Genomic DNA, 19,025 nt, shown 5'->3' with positions numbered 1-19,025 from the left:
CCCAGGCAGCCACTGATCTGCTGACACTGTATAATACTTTGAATTTTCTAGAATCTTCTAAGGATAGGATCATACTACACTCTTTTCTTCTGGCTTATTTCCTTTAATTATTTTGAAATTCAACTATGTTATAGTTTTTATCAATAGTTCATTCTTTTTATTGCTAAATAGTATCCCATTGTCTGCATATATCATAGTTTGTTTATCTTTTCACCTGTTGATGGCCATTTGAGTTGTATACAGCTTTTGGCCATAACAAGTCCTGTGAACAAGTATTTGTATGGACATATGTTCTCATTCTCTTGGGTAAATACCTAGGATCATATGTATATTTAATTTTTGAAGAAATTCTCAAACTGTTTTCCAAAATGCTTATACTATTTTACATTTTCACAAGAAACATATGAAAGGCAAGTTCTTCTACATCTTTACTAGCATTTGGTAGAGTCACTCTTTTTTTGTTTGTTTTGTTTTTTAGGTATTCTGGTTACTGTGTAGCTTCTATCTCATGTAGTTTTTCTTTTTTAGTTTGTTAATCTGGTGAAGTACATTGATTTTTCTAATTACAGTGACTCGTTATCCTATTGTTACATTCCCTCAACTTGGTCATGATGTATTATTCTTTTCAAATATTGATAAACTAATTTTGCTAAAATTTTGTTTAGAATTTTTGCATCCATGTTTATGATAGATATTGGTTCACAGTTGTTTTTTCTTGTAACATCTTCTTTTCCTGGTGTTGGAACCAGGATAATGCTATAAACCTGGCCTCATAGAATGAGTTCCCTTCTTTACAGTCTTCTGGAAAAATTTGTGTAGAATGGACATTATGTCTTCCTTATAAGTGTGAAAGAAGCCACTTGAGCTTGAGGTTTTTTTTTTGTAAGAGGGGTTTTCAGCTAGAAATTTAATATTTTTAAGAGATATAGAGCCATTCTGGTTACCTTATAAGTACCGCGCGCTAACCGATTGCACCACTGGAGCCACATCCATTCTGGTTATCTATATTTTCCTGAGTTTAAGAAGTTTGCATTTTCCAATGAATTTGTTCATCTTATCCAAGTCATCAAATTTACTGGCATAGAGTTTTCATAATATTTCTATATTCTCATTTTACTATGCTTAATATCCTACAGGACCTGTAGTAGTAATGTCATTCTCATTCCTGATATTGATAATTTTTGTCTTCTCTCCTTTTTTTTTAGTGGAGGTTAAAAGTTTATCATATTCACACTCTGAAAGAACGAAGTTTTGGTTATATCAATTTTTCCATCTTGTGATTGTTTTCTATTTTCTGTATCTGTTTTGTATCTTCTTTAGAATTAATTGATTACTCTCATCTTTACTATTTCTCTACTTCTTCTGTTTAGCTTGGGCTTAATTTATTACTCTGTTTTTAATTTCTTAAGGTAGAAGCAGAGGTTAGTGATTTAAGACCTTTTCTCCCTTCTAATACAGGCATTTAGTTCTATAAATTTCTTCTTAAGTACTGCTTTAACAATCTCTCATAAATTTTAATATGTTGTGCTTTCATTTCTACTCAGTTCCAGATACTTTCTATTTTCCCTCTTTACCTCTTTAATTATCAATTATTTTAAAGTTTTTCATTTAGTTTTCAAATGTTTGGGGACTTTTCTAAAGATTTTTCTAGTGTCAATTTTTAATTCTAATGTGCTCAGACACCATACTTTGTTACAAATCTTTTTTAATTTTTTGAGGCTTGCTTTTTGGCTCTATATGGTCTATTTTGGTAAATGTTCACTGTGCACTTGAAAAGAATATGTATTCTCCTATTGTTGGGTGGCATTTTCCATAGATGTCAATGAAGTCAAGTTGTTTGATAGTATTGTTAAAATCCATATCTTAGTAAATTCTTAACTACTTTTTCTATCAAATATTGAGGAAGAGGTATTGAAATATCTTCCTGTAATTGCACAATTTTTTATTTTTTCTTTCAGTTCTATAAGATTTTATGTATTTTGAAGCTCCATCATGAGATGCATAAATATTTAGAATTGTTATGTCCTCTTGAATTTACCCCATTATCACCGCAAATGATCTTATCACTTTTAATGTTCTTTGCTTTGAAATTTACTTTCTGATATTTCTTTTTGATTGTTATTAACAGGGTATATCCATTTTCTATCCTTTTACTTTTGACCTATTTTTTCCTTTATGTGTAAAGTATGTTTCTTGGAGGCAGTGTGTATTTTGGTCTTGCTTTTTAAATCTAACAAGTTTCCTTTTTAATTGGGGTAATCAAATCATTTGCATTTAATGTGCTTGTTGGTATGGTTAGGGTTAAACATATTTTCCTACCTTTTCTTTGTTCCTCATCTGTTTTGTATCTTAGAATTAAATATTTTCTTAGTTCTAATGTATACTTTTAATTATAACATTTTGTTTTGTTATTTCAGGATTTATAGTATATATCTTTCATTATCACTATAACTTCAAGTGATATATCATTTCCCACACAGTATATGAGTCTCAAACTACTACACCTTCATTTATCCCCTTATTTGCTATTGTTTTCTTTTAGACATGCTGTAATTTCATACTATATTATTATTTTTGTTTGAACAGTCATTTGTTTTTTCCTACTTGAAAGCAATATTTGCTGAAATATTCCAGTGTTTTTTTCCCAGCGCATATCCAGCTAATATATTAAAAGGGTAAGTTATAAGAAATACTGGTGTAATCATAACATACTTTTTGTAGCATCATAAAACATACATACATAAAACATGTAGCCTTTGTTGGTTTCTCCTGATAAATAATATGTATACACATTGCCCCAAAATGTATATAGCTGTTTACCTTAAAGTATTTAGGACCATCCATGTTATAATCTACTGACTACAATGTACTTTTAACTTATAAATGAGCTACTCTATATGATACAGATGATATAAAAAAGGTAAATAGTGTCCCTGTCCCTCTAGGATTCACACAATAATTCAGTAAAATGGTAATTAGTGAGATCATGTAAATTGTCTGACAAATTTCAATCTGAAAAATATTTTTCAGGAAAATATCTAAAATATGAAAATACTAAATTTCTATTGTAGGAATTTAGCAAATATTTCCCTTAAACATTCAGTGAAGATGTAGTTGCTCTAATATGTAGAAAAGAGGATTTGTAGCCTATTAAAAACAAGAATAACAATGACAAAAAGTCCCTTAATTTTAGCAGATTAATTACAGCTCTTAATCAAGTGTGTGTAACACAAAGAACCAAATCTGGGTCCATAAGTGTTAGAGGATAGTTGATAAAAAGATTCCATGAATACAATCTTAATAGCCTATATTTTAGAAAGAATGGGGCAGAATGTTATGGCAATCGAGGGGGTCAGCCTTCAAGATGGCTGGCCCAACCCTGTCGATGTTAAAAAACACAATATTTCTACAGTGCTCTTCTAACATATTTTCTTTATTTCAGGTCACAAGTCCAGGGTTTTCATGGGTCATGTAGCAAGTGGTTTATAAACAAAATCAGAGTCTATAATAGTGTCATTATATTCAGAGGCAGAACTGCTGTATGCTTTCATTATGTAAAATGTTTACACCTTGGGACTCCCTGGCTGGTATTATTACGGCATACCTGAGATATATCTTGCTCCAATTAGCATTACCATGCTACTCACTATAAAAAATCCCAAAGGCATACTAGAGAAGATAGAAGGATCACCACTTTCAGGAGACTGACTGGTAACCCAACCCATTGACTTCATTACAGCTTTCTTCCATGTGGCATAACGAATTTCACTTTCTGTGGCCTGGATCTGTGGTTCAAATCGTTCCATCCTGAGAACCGACAAAGCCTGGGGTTCAAGGCTCCAAACGCTTACTCCCTCTGCAGCTCCTGCTGCCATGGCAGCTCCTAGTGCAGTTGTTTCAGGCATAAAGGGTTTTATTACTGGAATATGCAGAATATCTGCTTGTAGTTGCATAAGAACTTTGTTGTTGGTCATTCCTCCATCTACCTGCAAATGACGAAGTGGAATTCCACAGTCACGGTTCATGGCTTCCAAAATCTCTCGGGTTTGGAAACAAACAGCTTCTAATGCAGCAAAAGCAATATGACATTTATTGGTAAACTGAGTAAGACCACAGAGTATTCCTCTTGCACTGGGTTCCCAATAAGGTGCATATAACCCTGAAAAGGCTGGGACAAAGTAACAGCCATAAGAAGTTCCTACTTCTTTAGCAAGTTTTTCAATGTCTCCTGAGGTCTCTATAATTCCAAGATTGTCTCTTAGCCAACGAATAACAGCACCCGCTATAGCAACAGAACCTTCCAGTGCATAATATGCTGGCTTCTCTTTGCCTAATTTGTAAGCTATTGTGGTCAGAAGGCCATGTTCAGAAAACACACATTTACGACCTGTATTACATAGTAAGAAGCAACCTGTTCCATAGGTGTTTTTGGCTTGTCCTTCCTGGAAGCACATTTGTCCTACTAATGCAGCACACTGGTCCCCCAAACACCCAGATATTGGCACACCTTCCAGGGCCCCAGTTTTAATTAGGCCATAGATCTCAGAAGAACTGAAGACATTTGGAAGAAGGTCCATTGGAATTTCAAAAAAGTCACAGAGCTCTTTATCCCATTCCAAAGAATGGATATTAAAAAGCATTGTCCTGCTTGCATTTGTTACATCTGTACAATGCACACCTCCATTAACTCCTCCTGTCAAACTCCAGATAAGCCATGAATCAATGGTACCAAAAAGAGCTCTACCTTCTTCAACAGCCTTTTGGACATGTCTCACATTGTCAAGCATCCAACGAAGTTTTACTGCACTGAAGTAAGTGCTAAGTGGAAGGCCTGTCTTAGACTTGACGAAGTTACTATTTCCTGGAATTTTTTTACTAAGATCCTCAACAGTAGTCTGGGTTCTTAGATCAAGCCACACCACAGCGTTGTAGAGAGGCTCTCCAGTTAACTTGTCCCAGATTACAGTGGTTTCCCTCTGATTGCTGATACCAACAGCTTTTATGTTGGATATATCAATATTCATTTCGTCAAGTTTCTCACACGTTCTCGCTATACACTCATAGACAGACTGAAGAATTTCCTTAGGGTCTTGTTCCACCCATCCTTCTTTTGGGAACTCTTGTGTTAATTCCACTTTATGATGACTAAGTAGTTCCGCTGTTTTTGAACTGAAAACCAGAAAGCGAGTGGAGTTGGTGCCCTGGACCACCGCTCCCACCAACGGCCCCACAGCTGCTGTCTTCGGGTCTGCCATGACACCAGTAGGTCGGCTCAGCAGCTCTGGGACCGTTTCCCAGACGACGGTGGTGTTGGGGGCAGGGAGCGCAGCCAGTCAGGAACACAAGGCGCAGGCGCAAGGCAACCTTTGCCCTTTATCTGGCGCGGCGCCTTCTCACCCCACCCCTCCAGCCCAGGCCTCACACCCAGCCACTCAGTTGTCTTCTAAGATTCAAGTTTTTTTTTTTTTTTTTTTAAATCATATATTTATCCATGTAATTACAGTCACCAGTGTCCATTCTTTTGTGTGGATCTATATCTACACGTTATCATTTTCCTTTTTAGCAGCGCAGGTCTGTTGGAGATGATTTCTTCCCAATTTGAACATCTGAAATATATTTCATAGTAATATTCAAAGGTATTTTCTCTGGGTATAGAATTCTATTTGACATATTTTTTCTTTATAAGTTTCAGGACCTCGGAGCTGTTGCTCTACCTTCTACTCTTGCTGTTTCAGTTGGGAACTTTGCTGTTATTTTTAACATGTCTATTTTTCTCTATCTTTAGAGTTTTTCTCTTTGTCAGTGATTTTGCTCAGTTTTATCATGAAGTGTCTAGGAATAGTTTTCTTATTTTCTTTGCTTGGGGTTTACTGAGCTACTTGAATCTGTAGGTTTAGAGGTTTCATCGACTTTGGAAAGCTTTGGGCCCATTATTTCTTCAAATGTATTTGATTCTGTGTCTTCTGTCCCTTCGGTACTCCACTCATTATAATTACCTTTTCTCCTTGTGCTTGATTTCAGGTAGTTTCTGTTGCTATCTCTTCAAGTTCGCTAATCTTTTCTTCTCCAATGTCTGCTCTGCTATTAATTCATCCAGTAAATTTTTCACCTCACATATTGTAGTGTTCATCGCTAGAAGCTCAATTAGGGTTTTTTAATATCTACTTAACTTTCTGAGCACATGGAATACAGTTAGAATAACTTTTAATTTCATTTTCTGCAATTCTAACCTCTGTGTCAGTTCTGGTTCAATTTTGATTAATTGCTTATCTCCTTATTATGGCTTGTATTTCCTGTTTCTTTGCATGCCTGATGAGTTTTAATTAGATGCTCCAAACATTGTGAATTTTACCTGACTGGGTGCTTGATATTTTTGTAGTCCTATAAATGGTCTTGATTTTTGTTTTGGGATACAGATAAATTACTTGGAAACAGTTCAATTCTTTTGCGTCTGCTTTTAAGATTTCTTAGATGGCGCAAGGACAGTATTCAGTCTGGGGCTAATTATTCCTCTTTACTGTAAAGATATCTTTCTATGTATGCTACCCAACACCCCTGACAAATGAGACTGTTTGGAACAGTAATTCCTCCCAGCCCTGAGTGACCACTGGATACTGTTATCTCTAGTCTTTCCAGCTGCATCTTTCGTTAGCCTCAGTAGTTTTCTCATACACATGCACTGATCAATACCCAACTAAGTACTCACTGGGGACCCTCTAAAGCTCTCTGGAGTTCTCTCTCTGTGCAACTCTTTTTTCTCCAGTGCTATGCCTGGCATAGTCTAGCTTCTTTGGTTTCTCTAGGCTCTCAGCTTAATCTCCTTGCCATAGGTTTCTACTGAGTTTCAACTGGGTTCCCTGTCTCTGTGCTGTGGCTTCAAAACTCTCTCAAGAAACTAAGCTGGGGAAATCTTAGTAGTCATGTCATTTGTTTCTCACCTCTTAGAAATTACTGCCTTTCACGACACTGCACTCCAACCTGGGCCACAGAGCAAGACTCCATTCCAAAAAAAAAAGAAAAAATTTATGAAACACCTTTAAGAAACTGGCTGAGGAAATCTAAGATAAATACCAACAATCCTTTAGGAATCTGAAGAAGCCCCTTCATAATGGGGATAATGGCACCAAAAATATCACTAAGTAGTCAGTAAAGATGAAACAAAAAATGAGCGATGGAGAGCCAAAAGGAACTACAGGTGGAGATGTATTATCAATTTGGGTGATTCTTTTAAAATGAGAGCATGATGGCCTGCATATAATATTCACAGTACATATCCATAAGGACTAAACTGTAATAACCACATAAAGCAATAGTTCTCTGATAAAGACTCTTGAAGTCCCCAAGATCCTGTCTTTTCTAACTACATATTTTTGTGAAGCAAAATTTCTTCACATACTTCAACCCAAACAACAAATCGCAACAGATGAATGAAGAAGCAGACATGAGAACCCAGTGATCTTCAAGTAAACATTTTAAAGACATTTTCAGAAATGTAAAACAATGCTACTCTTCTCATAAATTTATTTGTTTTGGATAATAGGTTTTTTTCGTTAAATATTATTTGTATGAGCTAAAAAAATTTTAAAAAAATTAAAAAAAAGAAATTACTGCCTTTCATTCCCTGATATCCAACATTTTGTGAACTGTTGCTGCATATTTTGCACATTATGTGAACTATTTCATCTATTTTTTCCATTTTTGATTGTTTTAGATGAAAAGGTAAATCCAAATCCTTTTTACTACATCGTGGACAGAGTGGAATTCCACTAAATGGAAACTTAAATTTTCAGATTAACTGTAAAGTTGGTGAATAAAGATTTATTTAATCACTAATTGAAATATATTGAATATGCAGCCAATGAATGGCAATTTTCTGTATTAGGGCATAGGCTACATTTCTGAATTAGCTCAAGGATAAGGCCCATTTGTCTTCAGTAAAAACAAATAGAACAAGATAGAAAATAACATAAAAATTAACTGTGATATTATTATTTCACTATTTTAACTGGGTCATGTTTTTTATTTAAGCAAAAACCCTTCAGGAAATAATACGAAGTCTGAGAAAGAAAGAACATCCAGACTTAATTTGCAAAGTAAGGTATAGAAATCATTAAAAACTGGATCAGATTTTCCTGGTCGTGTCTTTGTTTTTAAAATTCTATCAAAGCTTTTCCAAACAAAATTTTAGAGGCAACATTTACACATATGCCAGTTAACCATAATATGTCTACATTTTCATGGAACAAATTTGTATTTACATTGTTTTAACTTTTTTCTCTCCAGGTATTTGGCAAGAGTAAACATTGTGTATATAGATTAATGTACGCAATAAAAAAATTTGACCCAAAGCTTCTTTTCTACATCCCTTCTCACCGGCCACACCAATATTTACAAACAAATGTTCTAATTCCATTAGTTTATGAGTCTGGGAATACTTTAAGTATTTTGTCTTTAATACAAATGCCTTATTTATAAAATCATCAGTTCTGCTTATAAAGAACTGGCTTATATAGTAGTTTCACTGATAATAAATTGTAGCCGCTAAATAATCAGATAATAAGTATCTCAATTTAGTTTAGAAAGTTTACCAAATTGAAATAGCTTCCTTAGAGTAATTGCAAACTACTGATGGGTTTAACCAAAGCTGATAAGCAGTATTTTAAACAAACAAATGAAAACTAAGGAGCTTAAATGAAGGCCACTATCTTCTTTATTTCAAAAACAAAACAAAACAAAATCAACAAAACAAAAGTTTTTGGTTGTCTATAATAGCTTCTTTATATTCTAATGTAGGATTTAAGCACTTCTGAAATATTTGGTGGCACTACCTTATTTGTGAAGGCATTCAATTTTACAAGCAAATTGTTATTTCATTTGTATTAAATTCCACAAAATCATAAATGCTTTAATGGTGAACATACTGTTCTGAATAGTCGAAACAACAACAACAAAAAAAATGTATCAGGAGATTTTCTTCAAAAAGTCTTTTATTATGGGGTTGTTAAACACTAGAGTTGTTAACATAGTTGACTTTGTATATTATTCATTTACCTTTAAGGCTACTCGTCTAAAGTGCAGCTACTTAGTATTGAAGGTTTTAAATAATGTTCACATTGTAACATTTAAAATTTGCTAATTCAGTCAGTAACATGGTGAATATGTTTTGAGAGTTGCTATCTATGGATTTCATTATAAGCCTTGATATAGTGGTGCATCAAACATTCTTACTGCCCTTGTTATAACCTTTAAGAACAGTACCAGCTAAATGTACTTATCTTAATGACGTAGTTTCCTGTGCATGTTTTAGAGAGCCATTTGTTTAATTATTTTTTTTCCTGTTAAGCACACTAAATTGTAAGTTCAATGAAGTCAGGGACCTTGGTTATTTTATTCAATCCTGTATTTTCAGCACTTACACCCAAAGCAGGAACTCAAAAAGTATTTGCTGAATGGATTAATGAGCACCACTAAATATGGCTCTCACTATATTAAGCAATCATCATAAAGTCAAGATAAATTTAATTTTGCTTGCCGGATAGGCTATTGGTTATTCATTTTTCTTTTTCCTTTTTTCTTTTCTTTTCTTTCTTTTTTTTTTTTGAGACAGCTCTGTCACCCAGGCTGGAGTGCAGTGGCACAATCTCAGCTCATTGCAACTTCCACCTCCAGGATTCAAGCAGTTCTCGTGCCTTAGCCTCTGGAGTAGCTAGGATTACAGGGGCCTGCCACCATGCCTGGCTACTTTTTGTATTTTAAGTAGAGACGGGTTTTCACCATGTTGGCCAGACTCGTTTTGAACTCCTGACCTTAAGTGATCTGCCCGCCTCAGCCTCCCAAAGTGCTGGGATTATAGGCATGAGTCACCGCACCAGGCCTCATTTTCAATCTGATATAATAAGATGGATTGATGAAGAGATAGAGGATTGGAAAGATAGAAAGATATGATAAAAGTAGTATAATAAAATGATAATTATATAATATATGTGTAGACATGATGTTGATAAAAGTTTTTTCAACTTTCCATATGTTTTCAAATTTTCATAATAAAATATTAGGAAAGTGTGATGTAAATAACAGCTAATCAAGCTGCAAAACAGTGCAAAGAGGCTTATTTCATACAGGCTTTTTTATTTGGAGGGACAGTTGAGTGAATGGAATAAAATGTCACTATTATGTTTACATCAATTTGAGAGACTCTGTGGCAGAATAATCTAGTTATAGTTGTTCATTCCAAGAAAATCATTAATTATGCATGATTTTTATTAAGATAGTTATACTTTTATTGTAAGCATTTTCTTCTGCTTTTTATAAACTTTTTAAATTCTAGGAAACAGCTGCCTGTTTAATGCCTTGGCTCTTAGAAAGAAATTGCAGACATCTAAGAATGCTGCTACTCTTTTCAATCTCAAGAGTGGAATCAGTGGAAAGTTTAGATTTCACCAAATTTGGGCTTATCTTAGTGTTGAATTTGAGAGCATGTAACCTGATGGTAAGAGCATTCATTTATATAGTTTGTGGCTAGCAAATTTGACTTTTTAAAACCGTGTCATAACCAATGCATCATCACAGTTGGTAATCTTCAAAACACTGATGCATTTTTCTACATGCTGTTCCCAAATGTGCTGGACCAGCTGTTGAGAGCCATGCCATCCAATCGCCTGGAAGACCTCTTCTTGGACCACAAATCACCTAACGTACTATCCCTCTTTGTTCTAATGAAGAAAGGAAAAATTAAAGCAAGCTACCGTGGTTTATTACTCATGTTTTCTCTGTTATGCATGGGCCGTGGGAGCCACTGCATTCACATTAGGAGCCCTTGGCATTTTAGGTAAGCATTACATGACAGACAAGCCAATGAGTTTAATATTCACGGATCTGGAAGTGATTTTATGAATATTTGAATCTTGAAATGTTTGATTGATTTTGTGTGTGTGTGTGTGTGTGTGTTCTTTGTCATTTTCTCAGTGAAAATTGCCCTGACACTGATCTCAATGTTAATGTATTCCTGCTTACATTTGACTTTGGAATATGTTACAGCTAATTATCATTACACAGGATGAAAGATCAGAGCCCTGAGTGAGGTGCTTGGGTTTAGGAACAAAGGGAGACCAATTCAGCATCTTGGCTCTAGGCCCAATAATTGTAATCAAACATCTTGAAACTGATGGGATCTTTGCATTTATTTTTCATTTTTAATTTTTTTTTTTGTTTTCTTCCCTCACTTTTTGAAAGAAGGTGGGAAAAGGGGGCTAAGGGTTTGAAGGGGCTGAAATTTCCCCTTGAACATGATGTCAATATGTTGGCATGTCTCCTTTTATTAAGACGCCATCCAACTGATAACAAGTCCTGCTGTGTTTTACCAACATAAAAAATTAGACTGGAGACCGAGGAGCGGCAGGTGGCTTTTGGCACCAAGAAATAATCACACTTGATGTGGAAAGTAAAGTAAAAGGAGCCATCTGTTCACTGCAGGAGGACGTGAAAAATCACATTAACATATTGTCACTAACATCATGAAATACACAGTTAATAATAAATTTAGTTATCATGGCAAGTTGCATTGGATACTTACTCTGAAAATGCAGAATGTGAAAGATGCTCATTCTTGCCCACCTCTATCTTTTTTTTTTTTTTTTTTGAGAGAGAGAAAAAAAAAAGCTTTAAACCTTTCCTCGGAATGTGTGTATGTGTGTATGTATATTGGAGATGGAGAGGGGAATGTGTATCATTTTCAAGGCACACTACGGTTCGTTGTTGCTAAGTGAGCAAAATAGACACTCCTGCAGATGGCAGGTGTCATTTGATTCCATCCACTTATTATCTACCGTGTAATTCTACGTCTTCTTACCTGGATGGAGAAGAAGAGATGTAGAAGAACAAAAGACTGTTTTGATCATGTCCCTTGCACGAGACCCAGAGCGTGCAGATGCTCTGTGAAAAGCATGGGGGACAGAGTGCTGCCACATACAAGAATCAGTGACTGTGGCCTTTCCTTGAGCATTGAATTTGCCTTTAGTAAAGCGTTCCAGCGGAGTATTTTTCTAGTGGGTTTTCTGTGAAATGCCTGCACATACTTTACAGAACAAGTGTGTTAAGGCAATGTGATGGAAAGGTTTCCTTGCTCTTCTTGTGTGTAATGTTTGCATATGTCAACAAAATGAATAAAAAAGCTACAGAGCGTGGAGGTCAAACTGAATTGGGAAAATTGGGGTTATTGTCACTGGGTCATTATTAAAGCCATATTAAACATCTTTTGCTGTCAGAGTTTGTGCTCTCGTTTCTTATAGTCATTCCTTATGATCACTGCAAATTGTGACTCAAACCCACACTATTACTATTATTAATATTAAGATCTCATTCTATTTTATAAAATTACAGTTGTCACATAATAGAATCCTAATTAATAAGTTGACCAGTAGTTATTTCCTGAATATGGTTGTTGGTCTATATCCAGTCATTATCCCATTTGCTTGAGAGAAAAAATGTACATATAACAAATATTTATATATAATCATGAAAACTACATTAGAATGAGAATTAGAATTTTAGTTCCAGCTCTGACTCTAGCTTTATGATCTTTAGCAAGTCAAATCACGTCTCTGACTTTTTTTTTCAATGGTAAAATTTAGGTAACATCTAAAGAAACTCCTCGTCTTCTTAAAACCTAAAGATTTTTTTTTAAATATTGTCTAATGAAACTTGATATTTATTTTAAGTTAATGAAAGAAAAATTGTGTTCAAGGAGCAATCAAAATTATCATAACATTTTGATAGTGTTATTTAAGAAATGTTAATAACCCTGAAAGGTAATGTGTAAATTAGGGTTGCCAACTTTCATTCAGATAATGACTAGACAGGTGATGTCATTTTGAGAGAGACTTGCTGTATTGGGAGCAGGATGGTGGTAGGCTTTTCTTCTATTGCATATGCAATATTCTGTCACTAAAGGTGAATATTACCATGAAGTCCAGACCTAGGTATAGACTCTGTCACCTGAGTTACCAATGTGTCTCATTCTAGTCCTAGACAGTTTCCAAAATGTAGTCATGGGTGGAACAGAGACTTCTATTTTGTATTCGTTTCTAAGGAATGATAGAGTTCTGTTCTCTCAGTTAGATGATCTGGACACAATCCACTGTCTACTGATAAACAGCCACATGCTTGTTAATTTGTTCCAGTAGGCTTAAACCTTATGCTGACTTACCTTTTGGACATTCCACCTTCTCCCCTATGTATATATTTTCCAAAGTAACTTCAGCTCATTTTCCTTCCTCTAATAAACCTTTCTTGAACCCTTAACTATAGCTAAATCACCTTGCTATAGTTCCCTGTTGAACCTTGTTCTTCTGTTTTCTTACATTTGTTACATTTGAATTAATTGTTCAGAATATAAGCCCCACAAAGGCAGCTCCCTGTCTGTTTGTCTTGGCCACCCATTTTAACATCATGCTAGGCATATAGAACCATTTAATAGGTATTACTTATTGATAGACAGTTGGATAGCCCAACCAACTTTCAGGGTTTATCAGGTTTTAGGGAAAACAGAACATATATTTGGCATTTACATCACCATATAGTCATCCTGAAACTCTCAGGTGATCTTCAGGTGGCTGTTTCAGAGGTCACCATTCCTATTGGAAGCACAAATAAATCTAGACTCCGCTTTAGGGTTCTGATGGAACAATTACATTTTTTAAAGGATATCCTAAAATAGACATCAAAACAGTTCAGCTTAATGCTGAATCTTTTTGAATATTTACTACTTTGTTTCTGATAATTAGGCAGTACTAAAAGAGAAATTTCTAGGGTGACCCTGGAAATTTTCTGAATCCACCAAAACAGTTAAGTCATACATGGACAAACTATTCTTCAGTAGACTAGAGTTCATTTTACCAATTTTTATTCAGCTTAGGGGAAACATGTAAATTTAATTTTACAGAGATGACAAATGACAGAAAAATATGTTTTATAGTGCAAAACAAGAGCTATATATCAATTTCTGTGTTATCTTGCTGAAGTGTTTAGAATGAAATGAATTGGCCAGCCAGGCGTGGTGGCTCACGCCTGTAATCCCAGCACTTTAGGAGCCTGAGGCAGGGGGATCACGAGGTCAGGAGTTCTAGACCAGCCTGGCCAACATGGTGAAACCCCATGTCTACTAAAGATACAAAATAAATAAATAAATAAATAAATAAATAAAAGCTGGGCATGGTGGTGTGTGCCTGTAACCCTAGCTACTCGGAAGGCTGAGGCAGGAGAATCGCTTGAACCAGGGAGGTGGAGGTTGAAGGAGCTGAGATTGTGCCATTGCACTCCAGCCTGGATGACAGGGTGAGACTCCGTCTCAAAAAAAAAAGAAAGAAGAAATGAATTGACCAAATAATTAACTATAATTTAAAATGATGAAATGGTGTCCTCCCAACAGCTATTGTTACTGGTGTCCTCCCAACAGCTATTGTTAGAATTGTTATATTGATAGAACAACATACATCACATGGAAGTATACATAGTGAACTCATTGCATATTTGTTATTCTAATACATATTTACTGATAATGTTTATTAATAATGAATAATCTCAATACTAGGAGACATACGTATTGGTCTAATGCTTTATCAGCTGAAAATGTAGCAAAAAGCCGCAAACAAAAATGAAAAGTCTGTGATAATCATCTAAAAATGTAGATAAAATTAGAAAATCATCATACTTAATGATACTGAATTACGCTGTGTAGGAAGTTGCCAAATGTTTGGACTTAGGTTGAAAAATATTTTGCCACGGTGCATAAAAATTACCACGGTGCATTACAAAGACCCTTAGAGGCAGTTGTACTAACTGACAAGCATTTTAAGAATTGACAGTCCCCCTTACCCAGTAGATATTTCAGTCCCTGCATGCTGGGCTTCTTTGCAGTTGTTGAAAACTAAGGCAGATGGGCACTCCAGTCAGCCTGAGGGGACAGGAGTAGCATACTTCAGAGCACCAGGTGCCCTGAGATTCCTCCTTTTCATCAGATGGGCTAATAGACCCACAGAGGCCAGGGATTCAGTGACATCCTAGAGGGTCTTGCAGGTGGTCATCACTGAAGTGACTGGTAGACTTCCTGCCAACCCCTGGTTTCACAGAGTGTTGAAAGTGTAATTCTTTCACTGTGACAGCTAGGGTTTGACATGAAATAGCATATTAGAGAAACTCTGATGGTTTTTGCAGTACGGAAAACATTCAGAGGTTGATCATGACGAAGGATCCCAGTGTTTTTCTTTTCTCTTTTTGTTGGCTAGTTATAAATATCCTTAGTAATCCCATCTATCAGTACTCTTTGCTCTTCCTCTGAACTTCTGAGGCATGCAATGTCTCTTCATTCAGCACTCTCGATTCCTCTTTACATCTTGTATTCTTTTTTCTCTGATTACAGTGTAAGATACCTGATGGGAAAGGATTGCTTTATGCATTTTATAATCTCAGTAGTGAATTATGCACAAGAATAATAATCCATATTTTTGCTCTTCTTCGTTTCATCTTTCATTCATTCAAAAAATACTTACTGAATATCAACTATTTAATAGTTGTTGGGCTAGCTTCTGGAATATAATTCCTCCAGACAGACACAGTGCTTGCCTTAGTGAGGTTCTAGAGGGTAAGTCAGACAAAAACTGAGGAAATAAAGGTAAACAAATAGCAGATTGTAATACCTTTTAGAAGGGAACGAATGGCTAAGATCAAGTATACCTGCAAGTGGAAGGCTGACTGTTTTACTTCTCTTTTTCTTGCTATTTTTCTTTTTTCTAGCTTTTCAACTTTTGTTTTAGATTCAGGAAGTAAAATTGCAGTTTTTTTTTTTTACAATGGTATACAATGCTATATTGTATACACTGTAATACATTATATTACAATGATATGTTTTATACAATGGTATATTGCAATGATTCTGAGGTTTGGGGTACAATGGAACCCATCACTCTAGTAGTGAGTATAGTACCCAATAGGTAGTTTTTCAGTCCTTGGCCCTCTAGTTAACCTTTGCCTTCTTGTAGTCCTTAGTGTCTGTTGTTACCCTCTTTATGGCTGTGTGTATCCAATGTTTAGCTCCCACTTAAAAGTGAGAACAAGTGGTATTAGGTTTTCTGTTTCCACATGAATTTGTTTATGATAACAGCCTCTAGCTGCATCCATACTGCTGTAAAGGACATGATTTTGTTCCCTTTTATGGCTGCATAGTATTTCATGGTGTATATGTACCACATTTTCTTTATCCAGTCCACCATTGATGGGCACCTGGGTTGATTCCACATCTTTGCTATTGTGAATAGTGCTGTCTTGAACATATGGGTGCATGTGTCTTTTTGGTAGAATGATTTGTTTTCTTTTGGATATGTACCCAATAATGGGGATGCTGGGTCAAATGATTGTTCTACTTTTAGTTCTTTCAGAAATCTCCAAACTGCTCTCCATATGGCTGAACTAATTTACATTCCCATCAGCAGTGTATATGTGTTCCCTTTTCTCTGCAGCATCATCAACATCTGTTATTTTTTGATTTTTTAGTAATACCCACTCTAATTGGTAAGAGATGGTATCTCATTGTGTCTTTTGATTTGCATTGTAGTTTTGATTTGCATTTCCTCAATGATGAGGGATGTTGAACATTTTTTTTCATATGCATGTTGGCTGTGTGATATTTTATTTTGAGAAGTGTCTGTTCATGACCTTTGTCCGCTTTGTAAGGGGTTGTGTGTTTTTTGCCTATGTTCCTTGTAGATTCTTGATATTAGACCTTTGTTGGATACAAGTTTGCCAAATATTTCCCCCATTCTGTAGGTTGTCTGTTTATTCTCTTGATAGTTTCTTTTGCTGTGCAGAAACTATTTAGTTACATTATTAATGGATATCATTTCTCAATTTTTGTTTTTGTTGCAATTGCTTTTGAGGACATAGCTATAAATTATTTGCCAAGGCTGATGCTGAGAAGGGTGTTTCCTAGATTTCCTCCAGGATTTTTATAGTTTGAGGTCTTATGTTTTAAGTCTTTAATCCATCTTTTGTATATATGGTGATAGGTAGGGGTCCAGTTTCATTCTTCTGTGTGTGGATAGCCAGCTATCCCAGCACCATTTATTGAGTAGGGAGGTCTTTGCTCATTGCTTATTATTTTTGTCAACTTTGTTGAAGATCAGATGGTTGTCTGCGTATGGCTTTAATTCTTGGTTTTCTATCCTGTTCTTTTGGTCGATGTGCTATTTTTTTGTTTTGTTTTGTTTTTAACTAGTACCATGCTGTTTTAATTACTATAGCCTCATAGTATAGTTTGAAGTTGGGTAATGTGATGCCTCTGACTTTGTTCTTTTTGCTGTTGTTGTTGTTGCTGTTGCTGTTTGAGACAGAGTCTTGCTTTGTCTCCCAGGCTGGAGTGGAGTGGCATCATCTTGTCTCACTGCAACCTCCACCTCCTGGGTTCAAGAGATTCTCCTGCCCCAGCCTCCTGAGTACTGGGGACTACAGGTGCCCACCACCACACCCAGCTAATTTTTGTATTTTTGTTTTTTAGGAGAGACAGGGTTTCACCACGGTGGCCAAGATGGTATTGAACTCCAGACCTCAAGTGATGCACCTGCCTTGACCTCCCAAAGTGCTGGAATTATAGGTGTGAGCCACCACGCTCAGCCTGTCTCTGGTTTTGTTCTTTTTGCTTAGGACTGTTCACTATTTGGCCTTTTTTTTTTTCTAGTTCTGTGGAAAATGACACTGGTCATTTGATCAGAACAGTATTGAATCTGTAGATTACTTTGGGTAGTCTGGTCATTTTAATGATATTGGTTCCTCCAATTTATTAATATGGACTTTTTTTTATTTGTTTGTGTCACCTGTGATTTCTTTCAGGGGTCTTATGTACTTCCTTGGTTGGATGTACTCCAATATATTTTGTAATATGTGGCTATTGTAAATAGGATTGTGTTCTCAACTTGGCTCTTAGCTTGACTATTACTGGTGTATAGAAATGCTACTGATTTTTGTACATTAATTTTTGTATCCTGAAACTTTACTGAAGTCACTTATTAGCTTTAGTAACCTTTTGGCAGAGTCTTCAGGGTCTTCTTTCCTATTTGGATGGCTTTTATTTCATTCTCTTGCCTGATTTCCCTGGATAGGACTTCCAGCACTGTGTTGAATAGGAATGGTGAGAGTAGGCATCCTTGTCTAGTTCCACTGCTCAAGAGGAATACTTTCAGGTTTTGATTATTCAGTATGATTTTGGCTATGCATTTATCATAGATGGCTATTATTAGTTTGAAGTATGTTCTTTTAATGCCTAATCTGTTGAGGGTTCTTATAATGAGGGGATGTTGGATTTCACTGAATGCTTTTTCTGCAGATACTGAGATGGTCATATGGTTTTGTTTTTAATTCGGTTTATGTGTTGAATCACATTTATCAATTTACATATGTAAAACCAACCTTGCATTCCAAAAATAAGGGCTATGTAATCATGGTGAATTAACTTTTTGATGTGCTGCTGGATTCAGTTTGCTAATATTTTGTTGAGGATATTTGTGTCTGTGCTCATGGGGATATGGCTTGTAGTTTTCTTTTTTCGTTATGTCTTTGCCAGATTTCAGTATCAGGGTAATTCTGACTTCTTCGAATGCATCAGTGAGGAGTTCTCCTTAGTTTTTTGGAATAGCTATTTTTCTTTCTCCTCTTTCACCTTAGTTATCTCCTCTTCCAAGTCAAATATTCTAAATCTCTTCTTTCAGTTGGATGTATGTGCATTTAAAAATAACTATGAAAGGCTAATCACTATTATTACAACATTTTTCTTTTTCTGCTACATCTTATCTCTCCTGGGTATATTTAAGCAGATTGTCCCATAAATTAGAAGAATCCATGGTTTTTTGGTGGCTACATGCAGTGGTATGTCTTTCTGAGTATCACGTTCAACAGATTACCTGTAGAAAAATTCTGATTAAGTTAGAATACAGAAAATACACTTTGCTAACATGGAAAATTTTCCTCTGAGGCTTCTTGTT

The 19,025-nt window shown here is 35.5% G+C and overlaps 1 protein-coding gene across 1 annotated transcript; it reads right to left on the bottom strand.

The window, feature by feature from the left end:
- Positions 1-3,412: 3,412 nt before the first annotated feature.
- GK2 (glycerol kinase 2) lies at positions 3,413-7,414 on the bottom strand. The gene has a single exon (XM_045391941.3). It carries the CDS (start codon positions 5,253-5,255, stop codon positions 3,594-3,596), a length of 1,662 nt encoding a protein of 553 aa, XP_045247876.1. The 5' UTR covers positions 5,256-7,414; the 3' UTR covers positions 3,413-3,593.
- Between the last annotated feature and the right edge of the window lie 11,611 nt (positions 7,415-19,025).

The sequence above is a fragment of the Macaca fascicularis genome, chromosome 5 (genome assembly GCF_037993035.2).
Source record: "Macaca fascicularis isolate 582-1 chromosome 5, T2T-MFA8v1.1".
Classification (NCBI taxonomy): domain Eukaryota; kingdom Metazoa; phylum Chordata; class Mammalia; order Primates; family Cercopithecidae; genus Macaca; species Macaca fascicularis.
Note: the sequence above shows the minus strand (reverse complement) of the source record. Positions and strands in the feature narration are given on the sequence as shown.